Source organism: Gorilla gorilla, chromosome 10 (assembly GCF_029281585.2).
Source record: "Gorilla gorilla gorilla isolate KB3781 chromosome 10, NHGRI_mGorGor1-v2.1_pri, whole genome shotgun sequence".
Classification (NCBI taxonomy): domain Eukaryota; kingdom Metazoa; phylum Chordata; class Mammalia; order Primates; family Hominidae; genus Gorilla; species Gorilla gorilla.
In genome coordinates, this window is record NC_073234.2 from 20,234,483 (window position 1) to 20,247,237 (window position 12,755).

The 12,755-nt window shown below is 45.4% G+C and overlaps 1 protein-coding gene across 16 annotated transcripts in view; it reads left to right on the forward strand.

Moving 5' to 3' along the window:
* DYRK4 (dual specificity tyrosine phosphorylation regulated kinase 4) overlaps window positions 1–12,755 on the forward strand; it is a 63,624-nt gene that overhangs the window by 26,309 nt on the left and 24,560 nt on the right. For 10 of the 16 annotated variants that reach the window (XM_031001057.3, XM_055357835.2, XM_019038602.4 and 7 more), the window contains 8 exons: window positions 446–526; window positions 1,841–1,951; window positions 2,671–2,809; window positions 4,498–4,661; window positions 7,647–7,783; window positions 8,088–8,228; window positions 10,542–10,680; window positions 11,224–11,305. In XM_031001057.3, coding sequence (XP_030856917.2) covers window positions 446–526; window positions 1,841–1,951; window positions 2,671–2,809; window positions 4,498–4,661; window positions 7,647–7,783; window positions 8,088–8,228; window positions 10,542–10,680; window positions 11,224–11,305 — 994 coding nt within the window. Of the gene's footprint in view, window positions 1–445; window positions 527–1,840; window positions 1,952–2,670; window positions 2,810–4,483; window positions 4,662–7,646; window positions 7,784–8,087; window positions 8,229–8,737; window positions 8,972–10,141; window positions 10,458–10,541; window positions 10,681–11,223; window positions 11,306–12,755 lie in introns of those variants that run through there. The other 6 variants (XM_055357840.1, XM_031001058.3, XM_019038613.3 and 3 more) reach the window with 6 other exon arrangements.

Genomic DNA, 12,755 nt, shown 5'->3' on the forward strand with positions numbered 1-12,755 from the left:
TGTCCAGGCTGGGTGCGTGTGTTCCACTGGGTGGGTTCCACTATGCCACCTTCAGAGCCACACTCAGGGCGAAAAGACTTCCAGGCAAGGCAATGGCCATTTTCTTTTCTAAAGAGCAAGAGCAGCTCAGCTGTTACTCCTTACCGTAAGCAGGGTCTCTAGTTAAGATTTTGTTGGAAGAAAAGGCCATATTGATTTTTTTAAAGCATGAAAACCATAGGCCAAGCCCATCCAGGATGAACACTTTGGGAAAGATCATTTGTTTGGATAATCATCCATTCATACATTCATTGAGTACTTATTGGAGCCTCTCTTGGCTCTTCCCAGCTTAGGGGTCAGGAGAGCTGGCCTCAAGCATAGTTTGTTTATTGTAATGTAACAAAAATATACAGTGTGGGATAAAGCCATGCCAAGCATTGTTCCTATTTTCTTCCACTTGATCCAGGTTGGAAGTAAACCTTCGGTTCAGATCCAGAAGCCGCCTTCCAATATCAAGAACTCCAGAATGACCCAAGTCTTTCATAAGGTAGGGAGTGACGGTCAGCTCCTTTTCTCTAGGAGAGAATGAGGAGAGGTGGGTGGCCAGGGTAGCTTTGAACAGGCAGTTTTGGCCACTTTATCATAAAATGTATCATAACATGATGACAGCACTCTATCCACGTCACCACACCCCATCTCCACATCACCACGCCCCATCTCCTCCACATGATTTTTAAAAATGTTTTTATTTTAATTTTTGTGGGTATATAGTAGGTACATATATTTATGGGATACATGAGATGTTTTGATATAGATATGCAATGTGTAGTAATCACATCATGGAAAATGGGGTATTTGTCCCCTCAGGCATTTATCCTTTGTGTTACATACAATAAAATACAATTAAATTACTATTGATTATAGTCACCCTGTTGTGCTATCAAACACGAGGTCTTATTCAGTGTACATTTTTGTACCCATTAACCATCCCCACCTCTCCCCTGACCACTACCCTTCCCAGCCTCTGATAACCATCCTTTTAATCTCTGTCTCCCTTAATTCAATTGTTTGGATTTTTAGATCCCACAAATAAGTGAGAACATGTGATATTTCTCTTTCTGTGCCTGGCTTATTTCACTTAGCATAATGATCTCTAGTTCTATCCATATTGTTGCAAATGACAGGTTCTCATCCTTTTTTATGACTGAATAGTATTCCATTGTGTTTAAGTATCACATTTTCTTTATTCATTCATCTGTTGATGGACACTTAGGTTGTTTCCAAATTTTAGCTCTTGTGACCTCTCTCCTGATTAATCAGTCAATCAGTCAGTGCAGGAGGGCAGGGATCCAAGTGAGTAGGTCAAGTCAATAATGTAGTCATAGAGGAAATTGAAGCTTATGTTGCACTGAGGAAGATTTGTGTGATATAACAGGAAGAACTTCCCTGCGTTAGGGTGGTAAGATATTGGAGTAATAATAATAATGGCCAGCACTTACAGAATGCTCTCTATATATTGACTCATTTACCTCACAAAAGCCTTATGTGGTAGGCCCCATTTTTGTTCCCATGGTAGTGATGAAATAATTGAGGTTTCGAGAAAGAGTCAATGTGAGCTGTTGAAAGCCTGCAGCTAGTAAGTAGTAGAGCAGGGACTCAAACCCAGAGCCCATGTGTTTGTTGACTCTGCTGCTCTGGAATCTGCATTTTTTTGCCAAGATCTTTAAGAATAGGTTTAGGTCCAGATTGGGGTTAGACTCATTCTTGTTGGGGAGTTGGGAAGGGAGGCTGGAAGAAATGACCCCTGGAGATGTTTTCTTGCCTAAGGCTTTTGTAACGCATGCAATTTCTCCTTCTACAGAACACCAGTGTTACTTCACTCCCCTTTGTGGACACCAAGGGGAAGAAGAATATGGTAAGCTTCCCACACATTAGCAAGAAAGTCCTGCTGAAGTCATCCCTGCTGTATCAGGTGAGTGCAGACGGACTGGACCCTGAGAAGGCAGGTGAAAGACCTGGTTTTAGTCCAAAGCCAGTTTTAGAAAGGCCCAGGATGGTGGGGAAAAGCACAGTAGCTGCTGAAGAGGTGGGTTCTAGTCCTGTTCTCATTCTTTACAATGACTATGAGCTTGAGCAAATAAGTCCTTGACCTTTTCTTAGCTACAAAATGGGCCCTCTCTAGAGCTGTCAGGAGGATTCATTGAGGAAAAATGAAGTGCTGGTACATAAAAGGTGGAACCATACAAAATATTAGTTTCCTCCCATGTCCTCCTACTTCTTTTGTGTAGGGACCAAATGAGATAATATGTGCGAAGGTGCCAACTGAAAGAGGCGTCACACACACATAAGTCCATGTGCTCCTGGGCAAGTCACTTTGTCTTGTTGGGAGCTCACCTTCTTAAGAGCAGCAGTGAAAAACTGTTCCCATCTCTTCCCATAGTGAGATGTTGCTGGGGTTGTCAGCAGCATACGGTAAGGTACAGGGGTCTCCCCAGGAATAGTGTCAGTCAGACAGATGCTTCCTTTGGGAGAGAGGTAGGGAGAACCTTCTGTCTCTTAATCGCTGTTTTCTCCCTGGAGAGGTAGGTAAAGAGCCTGGCTGAAGGTGGGTGTCTTTGGTTAAATAAATGGTTTATGGCCCCCAGGAGAGTCCTAAGTAGTTATTTATTGCAAACCTCTTTTCCTGGACAGGAGAATCAAGCTCACAATCAGATGCCGGCCTCAGAGCTCAAGGCTTCAGAAATACCTTTCCACCCTAGCATTAAAACCCAGGTTCCCAAGGCAGAGGAGAAGTCACCAAAGAAGCAAAAGGTGATTCTGACAGCGGCAGGTATGCCTTTGGGGCAGTAGCAGGGTGGGGAGGTGCTTATGGAAGGTCGGGGTGTTAAGAGCTAAGCTGCGCTGGAGTGAGCTAAGCTGCTAGGTGTCAGAGTAGTCAAAGAAGGCAGCCAGCCAAGAGGAACGTAGAAGTTAAGCGTTGAACCTCTGACTGTGGTAGTATAAGCAAGAGGCTGAATAGGAGGCTGAATTTCCCCCACGGAGTGGCTCTGGGCAAGGGCGGGATGTACCAATGCAGACAGAAGGAAGTGTCTCATTTGCCTAAGGAGCCCAGACACAAGGCTCCTGTCATTTTATGGACCCAGGGGCCAGCGGGAAGGCACTGAGAGAGTGGAAGAGCCAGGAGTGGAAAGGTACTGAATACTGAGAGCAGAGCAAAGGGTGCTGAAGCTTGCTCCTTCCTCTTGATAAGGAGGTGTTGGAGAGGAGCCTCTGTAGGGGGATCTTGATTAGAAATGCAGACATGTAGAAGAGCATGGCCAGCCAGGGGGCTCAGTCCTTGGCTGTAGCTTCCTCCAGAGATTGCAATGCATTGGCTGTGCACCAGCTCTGGTGCAGGGAGGGCAGCTTTGCCCGTGAGGCTTGCCAGGTGAAGCCTTTGTGGATTGCCTTGTGGTCAGGCCTGAAAGATTACACATGGGTTTTTGGCCAGTAGCTAGACTTTTAATGGGATTCAGAGACTCATAACCTATTAGGATGCAAAGGAAGAGAGCCCAAATTCACCGAGCATCCACTATGTGTGCCATCATCAGACACTTTACAGCTCTTCTACCACAGCTTAGAAACTGAAATTGGTGCTTGTTCTTCTTAAACAACTCCGGGAACTATGCATGAAGAGGTCATTTCAGTCCTGAGCTAGTTCTGCCTTTACAGAGCTGCCATCTTATGCCTTGGCTCTGTCCTCTGGGCAAAGAACATGCCTTATTCAGCTTATACTTGACTGCCCTTCACATATATGAAAACAGAAGTCTTGTTCCCTATAAGTCTTTTTCTTTTTCCTTGCAGTTCCCTCTCCAGTGCTTCAGCAGTTTGTCAAATAATATGTTGCCCCCTATCCTAATCCTAGTTTCTTTTCTCTGAGAATGCTCTAGTTCATCAGTTACCGTGAATTTTACCCCTGACCACGCACGAGAGCGCCAATGTGATCTGGCTGGTGTAGGGAAGTCCTAACTCATAATCTCTCCTTGCAATCTGAGGTCCTTCCTGATCCAGCTGCAGATTTGAGCGTGAAGCCTCCTGGGCCTTTAATGTTGCCTTTATGTTACCTGTCTGGCCCTGCAGACATTACAGTTCTCAAAGCCTCTCAAGACAGACTAATTATAGCTTAATTCCACGTTAACTTGGGCAACTTGCCACCTAAACTATATACTATTGTTGACACTTATTTTACTCCTGGAATTTTTACCCGCGCTGCTCTAAACCCCAGGTGTTTGGGGACTGAGCTCTCTCTTTCCCTGTCCTTGTGTTCCTTTCTTGATTTGTTGAAATAAATACAAGACCTTGACATTTATTCTTGTCATACTTCCATCTTGTGAGATGCCAGATGCAGGGTCCTCAGTGAGCCACCCAGCTGGGGAACAGGCTGACGGCTCGTGACCTGGAAGGGATGCCATCGTCTGCATCCTGGGCAAATCCCATGCTGCCTCAACTTAACTCACAATTGTAGTGTTTTTCACACAGAGGCCCTAAAGCTTTTTAAGAACCAGCTGTCTCCATATGAACAAAGTGAAATCCTGGGCTACGCGGAGCTGTGGTTCCTGGGGCTTGAAGCCAAGAAGCTCGACATGGCTCCTGAGAAATTTAGCAAGACGAGTTTTGATGATGAGCATGGCTTCTATCTGAAGGTGATGGGGGTGGGGGCCATGGGAACCTGCAGGGGCCCAGGGACAAGAGGTAGTCTAGAAAGGAAAAAAGCAGGGGTATTTTGTAGTATTTGGGGCTGATATTTTGGAGACTAGATATCCTGAAGTATTCTGGTAGTGCCAAACCAAGGAAATACCATGTTTGAAAATGGGGAAGCATGCAATTTAGTATGCAAAATACTCTACTAATGGAAGACTAATTTTCCCCCAAGCATAGTTGGGGTAGCCGGTTTGCATCCTGGGTGAGCTCCCACAGGCTGCTTCCCTGCATAGCCCACTGGAAAAGGCCAGACTGAAATAAGGAGCAGTTTTCCCAACATTCCCTTTTTTGTCTCTTCAATACAAGCCCATACATGGACTTTTTTCTATTTTATAGTAGATGTCACTTCCCCCACAGACAAAAAAGCTTTTGTCACTGTAGACCCTGGTGCATAGAGCTTAATTTCATTCTGTTTTTTAAAAAACAATCCCAACAGCTCCTCTTCCTCCCCCTCTTCTGACTGTAGCCCTTGGCTTCCCCAGGACAGTGCCTCTTCCCAGCCTTAAGGTGAAAGCTGAGCAGTGATTCCCAGGGCTGAGCATGTTGGGATGTGTGCTGCTTAGTCCACTAGGCTGTGGGCTGTCAGGAATTTCCTCTTCGGAACATTTCATTGCAACTTGGATTTAAGATACAGGATGAGTCTGATGGCTCATAGAAGAGGCAGATTTTATTAACAGCATTTAGGCCTGTGTTTGTCTAGCATTACTGTGAACACAAACCACTTGGAGGAGCTTGTTAAAATGCAAGTTCTTATCCAGCAGGTCTGGGGCTGGGGCCTAAGCTTCCAGGTGATGCCTGTGCTGTTGATCCTTGGACCACACTTTGAGAAGCAAGGATTTCGTTTCTGTCACACAGCTGCCTTCAAGAGCCCGGGTTTTCAATATTTTCGGTCAAGCATCCCTTTGGGAGCCTGATAAAAGCTATAGGTCCTCATCTCAGAAAAGACAACCTGCGCATACATAAAATTATAGGGGGTTAGTGGATCTTTGGTTAGGAATCTCCAATATAAATATGTATATATGTTTTTTGAGATGGAGTTGCCCAGGCTGGAGTGCAGTGGTGTGATCACGGCTCACTGCAACCTCCACCTCCTGGGTTCAGGCGATTCTCTTGCTTCAGCCTCCAGAGTAGCAGGGATTACAGGTGCCCGCCACCACGCCTGGCTGATTTTTGTATTTTTAGTACAGGCAGGGTTAAACCGTGTTGGCCAGGCTGGCCTCAAACTCCTGACCTCAGGCGATCCATCCGTCTTGGCCTCCCAAAAGGCTGGGATCACAGGTGTGAGCCACTGCGCCTGGCTGGGAATCTCCAGTATAAATCTTAACTCTGATTCAGCTATACCTCCTCAACCCCTCCCTCCCTGCTCGCTCCTCTGCTCCACCCTAGCTGAGCCTAGGGTCTCTGGAGAATGCCCTAAGGGTGTCAGTACTACTTTTAAGTTAATTCATTGGAACTCAGTTCTTCAGTCTCAAATCTTAGAAAAGCCTTTTTTTTTTTTTTTGATGAGGGCGTTGTGGGGAAGAAAGGGACAATGTGTGTTCTCCGTAAGCTCCGAATTACCATCCTTATTGCATTCCAGTACACACACAAATACATACCGCACACAGCCAAATTCCCAAGCAAGCAACATAGCTGCATTCTCACTTAATTTTGTCAGCAAATGTTAATTGAATGTCTATGTATTGATAATCTATCATAAACTTGGGCATCTACTGGACTCTGGAAATATAAAGGAAGCTATCATAAATGAATACAAAATGGTTCTTGCTTTCAAGTAACCATAATCAATGTCAAAGTTGACTTGCGAATGAACAATTATGACACAAAGTGGTAGCATGCAGAAGGCAAGCACAAATGCTAAGAAAACACATATGTAATTTTATAGCAACATGTCTGTGGATCCTGTCCCTGTCCTTTTCCCATACATTCTTATGACAGACCCTTACAAGTAGACTAACCTACATCCATAGATCGGGAAAGTTGTACGTGTTCAAATTCAGTCTTGATTCCTCCTGTATGAACAGACCCCGGCACACATTCTCAAACACATCCTGAGGACTTGTGCACAAACACTTAATCCTTCACCTCTCCCAAACTCATGAGTGTAACACTAGAAATTAGAGACCCACAGAGCTTGAGGACCTTAGAGATAATCTCATCCAGCATCTTCAGTTTACAGACAATGGCACTGCAGCTCCGAATGGATAAACTGCTTGTCTAAAGCTGAAGTCTTTCTAATAGAAAATTTCCTGTGGTTTTGATTAACCCCCTGCTCCCTAGTTTCCAGCATAGGGAGAGACAAGGGTGATTCTGGCTCTTGAAATATTTCTCTTCACCAAGAAAGGTCCAAGTTCTGTACTGCTAACTCCAGGATAGGATTAAATCCCAGTAAGCCCAAAGGAGAACCACATTTGACCAGGAAGAGGCAGAGAGGAGACCTAACGCCTTCTCTAATTGATAGAGACACATCGGGGTCAGAAATAAAACTTTCCCCAAACCAGAGATGCTGCTTAACTTCAAGACTCATAAAATGTCCAAACTGAAAGGGACTTTCAGGGCCACTTTGTCCAACCCTCTTACTTTATAGGTCCTAAAACATGCAGAAAACTAGAGGACTAGAACTAGAACTACAATACTGGGACTAGATCCCGAGTTTCCTAAAACCATCCAATGTCCTTTGTGCTGCTTGACATGGATCAAGCCTGTGGGACTTTCCCTGGCACCACATGGGTGGCCCAGAATCCAGGCAACAAGCTCCTCATCGTAGTCGCAATGAGATGAGGGCGAGAGTCGCACAAGTGCCCAGTGTAGTTAGAAAATTCCTCCAGGAGTGAGCCATAATCTGGGGATGGGAATGCCAGGGCCATGTGCCAGGAAGGCCTGGGAGCCCATGGCTTTGCTCTTCACCTCCGGCCTGGCTTCCACAGGTCCTGCATGATCACATTGCCTACCGCTATGAAGTTCTGGAGACGATCGGGAAGGGGTCCTTTGGACAGGTGGCCAAGTGCTTGGATCACAAAAACAATGAGCTGGTGGCCCTGAAAATCATCAGGAACAAGAAGAGGTGTGGCTTGGGGGATGACATAGGCCACAGAGGAGGGACTGCGTGACTCTGGCCCCTGCAGAATGCCAGCCCTTCCTGACTGTGCCTCTCCCTCCAATCTTCCCTTTTGTTTTCCCTTTTCTCTTTCTACCCATCTGATTCCATGAGGGGGCAAAGAGGTGGTGAGAGTGTGGTGTTTTTAGTGCTTCCTGCCACTAGACAGTCTTGTTGGGGTCATGGGGAGGGGCTGACTGCTGCAGCAGGACCAGACACTGATGTTTCTGTCCCCATTTCCCACCCTGCCTGCCACTCCCAATCACCTCAGATTTCACCAGCAGGCCCTGATGGAGCTGAAGATTCTGGAAGCTCTCAGAAAGAAGGACAAAGACAACACCTACAATGTGGTGCATATGAAGGACTTTTTCTACTTTCGCAATCACTTCTGCATCACCTTTGAGCTCCTGGGGTCAGCTGCCTTTTCTTCTTAACTCATTTTCTCTGGAAAAGTTACCTAAGTGATAGTGTTTGAGGTCAGAACACTAGATTTCTCTGGATGTGAATATTTAGTAACTGGAATGGACATGACAGTCACCCAGTTACCCAGAATGCCCAGGAGCAAGGAGGATGGGATGAAAGCAGGCCATCTTGGTATGCCTGTCACCTGCCAGCATACCCGTGATATACTTCCCTGGTGCTGGGTACTGAGCCAGGTGACATGACCAAAACAAGGCCTCTTTCCTCAAGAGCTAAACTGAAATAGTCAAAAAGGACATTCCTTTGTTTGCGGTCATTTTCCCCACTCATCGGCTTTCTGGCCTGATCGTGCAGAGGCTGAAACCCAAAGGAACAGGCAGCTGGCTGCTCAGAGTGGGAAAAGGGTTTTGATTTTGAGTAAATAAGGACAAGAGCAGATATTTTTGGTAAGAGAGCAGAGCCTGACTTAAATAGATTGGCATGGCCTGGCTGAATATTGGAGCTGACAAGGCATGCTAATTGCAAGGGCATGCTAATTTGATTATTTTTCTCTCTGGGAAGACCATCTGATGCAATTTATATGAAACTAGAAACCCAGAATGCATTTAGCAAAGGAGAATAATCAGGGGTGAGCTCTCAGAGTGTTACTGGATTTAGCGAGCTGGTAGCTCAGTGCCCCCATGACACCATTGCTGACGATGAAATTCTAGGAACCAGCTACATTTGAATTAGCAGGTAAGGTGACACTCTCCTCACCATTTCTGGTTATTACAAAGTGTGGTCGAGTCTCTGATATGCAGAAGTAAATTATCTTCTCTGTGGCCAAATGGACAGCTTGGTCTGCCTTTCTTGGCCATGAATCACAGTGCACAGTTAGGATGTCATTGTGCTTAAAAGCTCTGGGAGGTCAGAGGGCCAGGGCTGTGCAGGGGGAATCCAAAGCCCAGAGAGATGAGGGAATTGCCCAGGTGACTAGTCAGGATGGTGCCAGAGCCAAGACTCACATCTCCATCGCAGCCCTCAAGAATGAATGGTGGCCGGGCGTGGTGGCTCATGCCTGTAATCCCAGCACTTTGGGAGGCCGAGGCGGGTGGATCACTTGAGGTCAGGAGTACCAGAGCAGCCTGGCCAACGTGGTGAAACCCCATCTCTACTAAAAACACATCTCTACTAAAAACCCCATCTCTACTAAAAATAGCTGGGCGTGGTGGTGCGTGCCTGTAATCCCAGCTACTTGAGAGGCTGAGGCAGGAGAATCATTTAAATGTGGGAGGCAGAGGTTGCAGTGAGCTGAGATTGTGCCACTGCACTCCAGCCTGGTCAACAGAGCAAGACTCTGTCTCAAACAAACAAAAAAAGAATGAATGGCTCTGGCTGGGCACGGTGACTCACACCTGTAATCTCAGCATTTTGGGAGGCCAAGTTGGGAGGTCACTTGAGTCCGAAAGTTTGAGACCAGCCTGGACAACAGAGCAAGACCCCATCTCTAAAAAAACATTAGCAATGAGTGGCTTGCTAAATACTACCAAAGCTAGACGATCTTAGAAAGGGAAGATGAGGAGGAACCAGCAGAAATTTGCTGCAGAGCCATTTTGGGGTCATGCTCTTTCCCTTCTCTCCCCATCTCACAGCTTGCACAGAGGTTGCAACTGGCAGCTCACAAATAAATGTTTCTTTGTCAATGCATTGTATTAATATTAGTTTCTAACATTCGTAAGTCTGTAGACTTCATATAATATAGTAGGCTTCTGCCACCCTAGAGAATTTAAGATTATCTGGCAAAAGCGAGCTTTCATTTCTCAAAGGAGCAGTTAGGTGGGACCAAACAGCCACACTTTGGGTGGAGCAGGGGCTCCCTTTGGCCTCAGCCCCCATCTGCCCACTCTCTTGTTCCTTACTTGTCAGGAACCTCATGTCCTTAGACAGCCCTTATTAGGCCTGGGCAGGAGTGGCTGCTTGTTTGAGTGACTGGTGGGCTTCCTGGATCCCTCCCAAGGGCCTGAGGAACTATGACTATTTCAGAAGTTTGGGCCAACCTCTTAACCCGCCTGCATAACAAAGTGCTTCAGTGGCCTTGTCACATCAGAAATGAGGGGACATCTGAGAGTCTGACACAGTTTCACCCTGCGCCCACCATGATTCAGTGGGAAAGCTGAGTCTATAAGGGCATGAAAGCCCTGCCTCCTGGTCTGAGGCTTGCCTGCTACTAGACGGAAACCAGGTGATACAAGATTGTTTGCAGGTTCAAACTCAGCCTTATATGTTTTTTTACACCCACATGCATCACTTTTCCCCTCTTTTCCAGAATCAACTTGTATGAGTTGATGAAGAATAACAACTTTCAAGGCTTCAGTCTGTCCATAGTTCGGCGCTTCACTCTCTCTGTTTTGAAGTGCTTGCAGATGCTTTCGGTAGAGAAAATCATTCACTGCGATCTCAAGCCCGTGAGTACCATCTCCGTCCTGCCATGGACACACTCTGGAAATACCCATTCTATTCCCCAGGCTGTGTAAGAATCGCAAACTCCAATCAAATCATTGCCTTTGACTTTTTTTTTTTTTTTTTTTTTTTTGGTGCTCTACTCTCATGGCAGTATGTCAAGGGAGGGCATTTCGTGGGAATGTCGAACAAATTCAGTCAATGGCATTTCTAAGGCCGTGCAAGCAAGGCCTAGAACCAGGTGCCAAAGAAGATAAAAACAAAGTCACTATCTTCAGGAGTTGCAGAATCAATAGGGGGAAAGTGACAAAATATATGCAAAAGAAACTCTGCAAAGCAGTGACTATGAGGTCTGAATGAGAAACGCCGACCATAAGTCAAATGGAAAGTCAGAGAGGAGGATGATGGGATTTTGGAGAGGATGTGGGAGGACGCCCATGGAGGTGGTCATATTTGAACTGGGCCCTGAAGGATGAGGAGCATTTAGGTAAGTAGAGGGCCTAGGGCAGCATTACTGTAGCTTGACATATGTCTTTTCTTCTCTCTAGGAAAATATAGTGCTATACCAAAAGGGCCAAGCCTCTGTTAAAGTCATTGACTTTGGATCCAGCTGTTATGAACACCAGAAAGGTGAGCCCCATGTCAGTCCCATCATCTGAGTTTTCCTATTGCAATTTGTCTCCCTTCACATACAAGGTCACCTGCCTTCTAGGCTGCGCTCAGCTATCACCACTACCAGTATGATTTTGAACAAGGTGCTTCGCTTCTCTGAGCCCAAGTTGCCTCATCTATAATTTGAGAAAGTTGTATCCAAATACTATAAGGGTGCTTTCAAGCTCTCATATTCTGTAGATATGGAATTATCCTAGAAGAGTGAGCCCCAAAACTAACTAACTGTGTATCTGAATTGCTTTGGGGCTCTGAAAAATTGTAGTTTGTTCCTAATTCAGATTTCTGGGAAGTAGCTAGAAGTCTGCACTTCAGAAACCACAGTCATTCTGAAGTTTGGAATTCACTGCCCCATATCCTCTAGGTTTTATTCTTTTTCAAGCTAGGATCCAAAAAAGTAGCTCTGGAGTACATTTTCACAGCGTTTACTGAACTTCATTTAATATTGTGTTCTTTTGGCTTCTATCAGTTTCGCTATAGAGAACATGTACCATTCAACAGACATTTGTGATCTGTTTTGTGTCAGTCACTGTCCTGGGTACCAGGAACAATTAGTGAACATTGCCTGTCCTCAGGTTGCTTACTATCTAATGTAAGAGACAGAAAGATAAAAATAATATGGTGAATACAATGATTAGAGATATACACAGGCTGTGTTAAAGATATACAACACAGGGACTTTGGGACCAGCTTTTAAGGTAGCAAGGGCTGTCAGAGGAAGCTTCCTGAGGCTGAAGACAGGACTACTAGATGGATGTTTCCAAATATTTGGTGGATCAATTTTTTTCTCAGGGAAACACATTTACAAGTTTATTAATAAAGAATATAATAAAAGACACAGATGAAGAGATACACAAGGCAAAGTATTGGGAAGGGGTGTGAAGCTTCCATGCCCTCTTGGGGGCACGCCACCCTCCCAACACCACGTTTCCCATACCCTGGAAGCTCTCTGAATCCTGCAGCTTGGGGACTTTTATGAAGGCGTCATCACATAGTCATTGAAGTTATTAACTCAGTCTCTAGCCCCTTCCCCCTTCCTAGAAGAAAGGAGTTAGAACTGAAAGTTCCAAGCTTCTAATCATGGGTTAGTCTTTCTGGCAACCAGCCCCTATTCAGGAGCCCACCAAGAGTCATCTCATTAGAACAAAGAGAGTCCTATCACCTAAGAAGTTCCAAAGGATTAGGAGCTCTGTGTCAGAAGCCGGGATAAAAGGTCAATTATTAGAACAAGAGATACATGTAGAACCCCTATCACTCAAGAAATTAAAAAGGTTTTAGGAGCTCTGTTCCAAAAACTAGGGGTAGAGTCCTATATCTAATTCTTATTATGTCTCACACATGCTCATACACGAGCATGTATATTATTAGTTTGAAGAAAAAAATAAGTCGATGCACCACATACAGTGTTAGC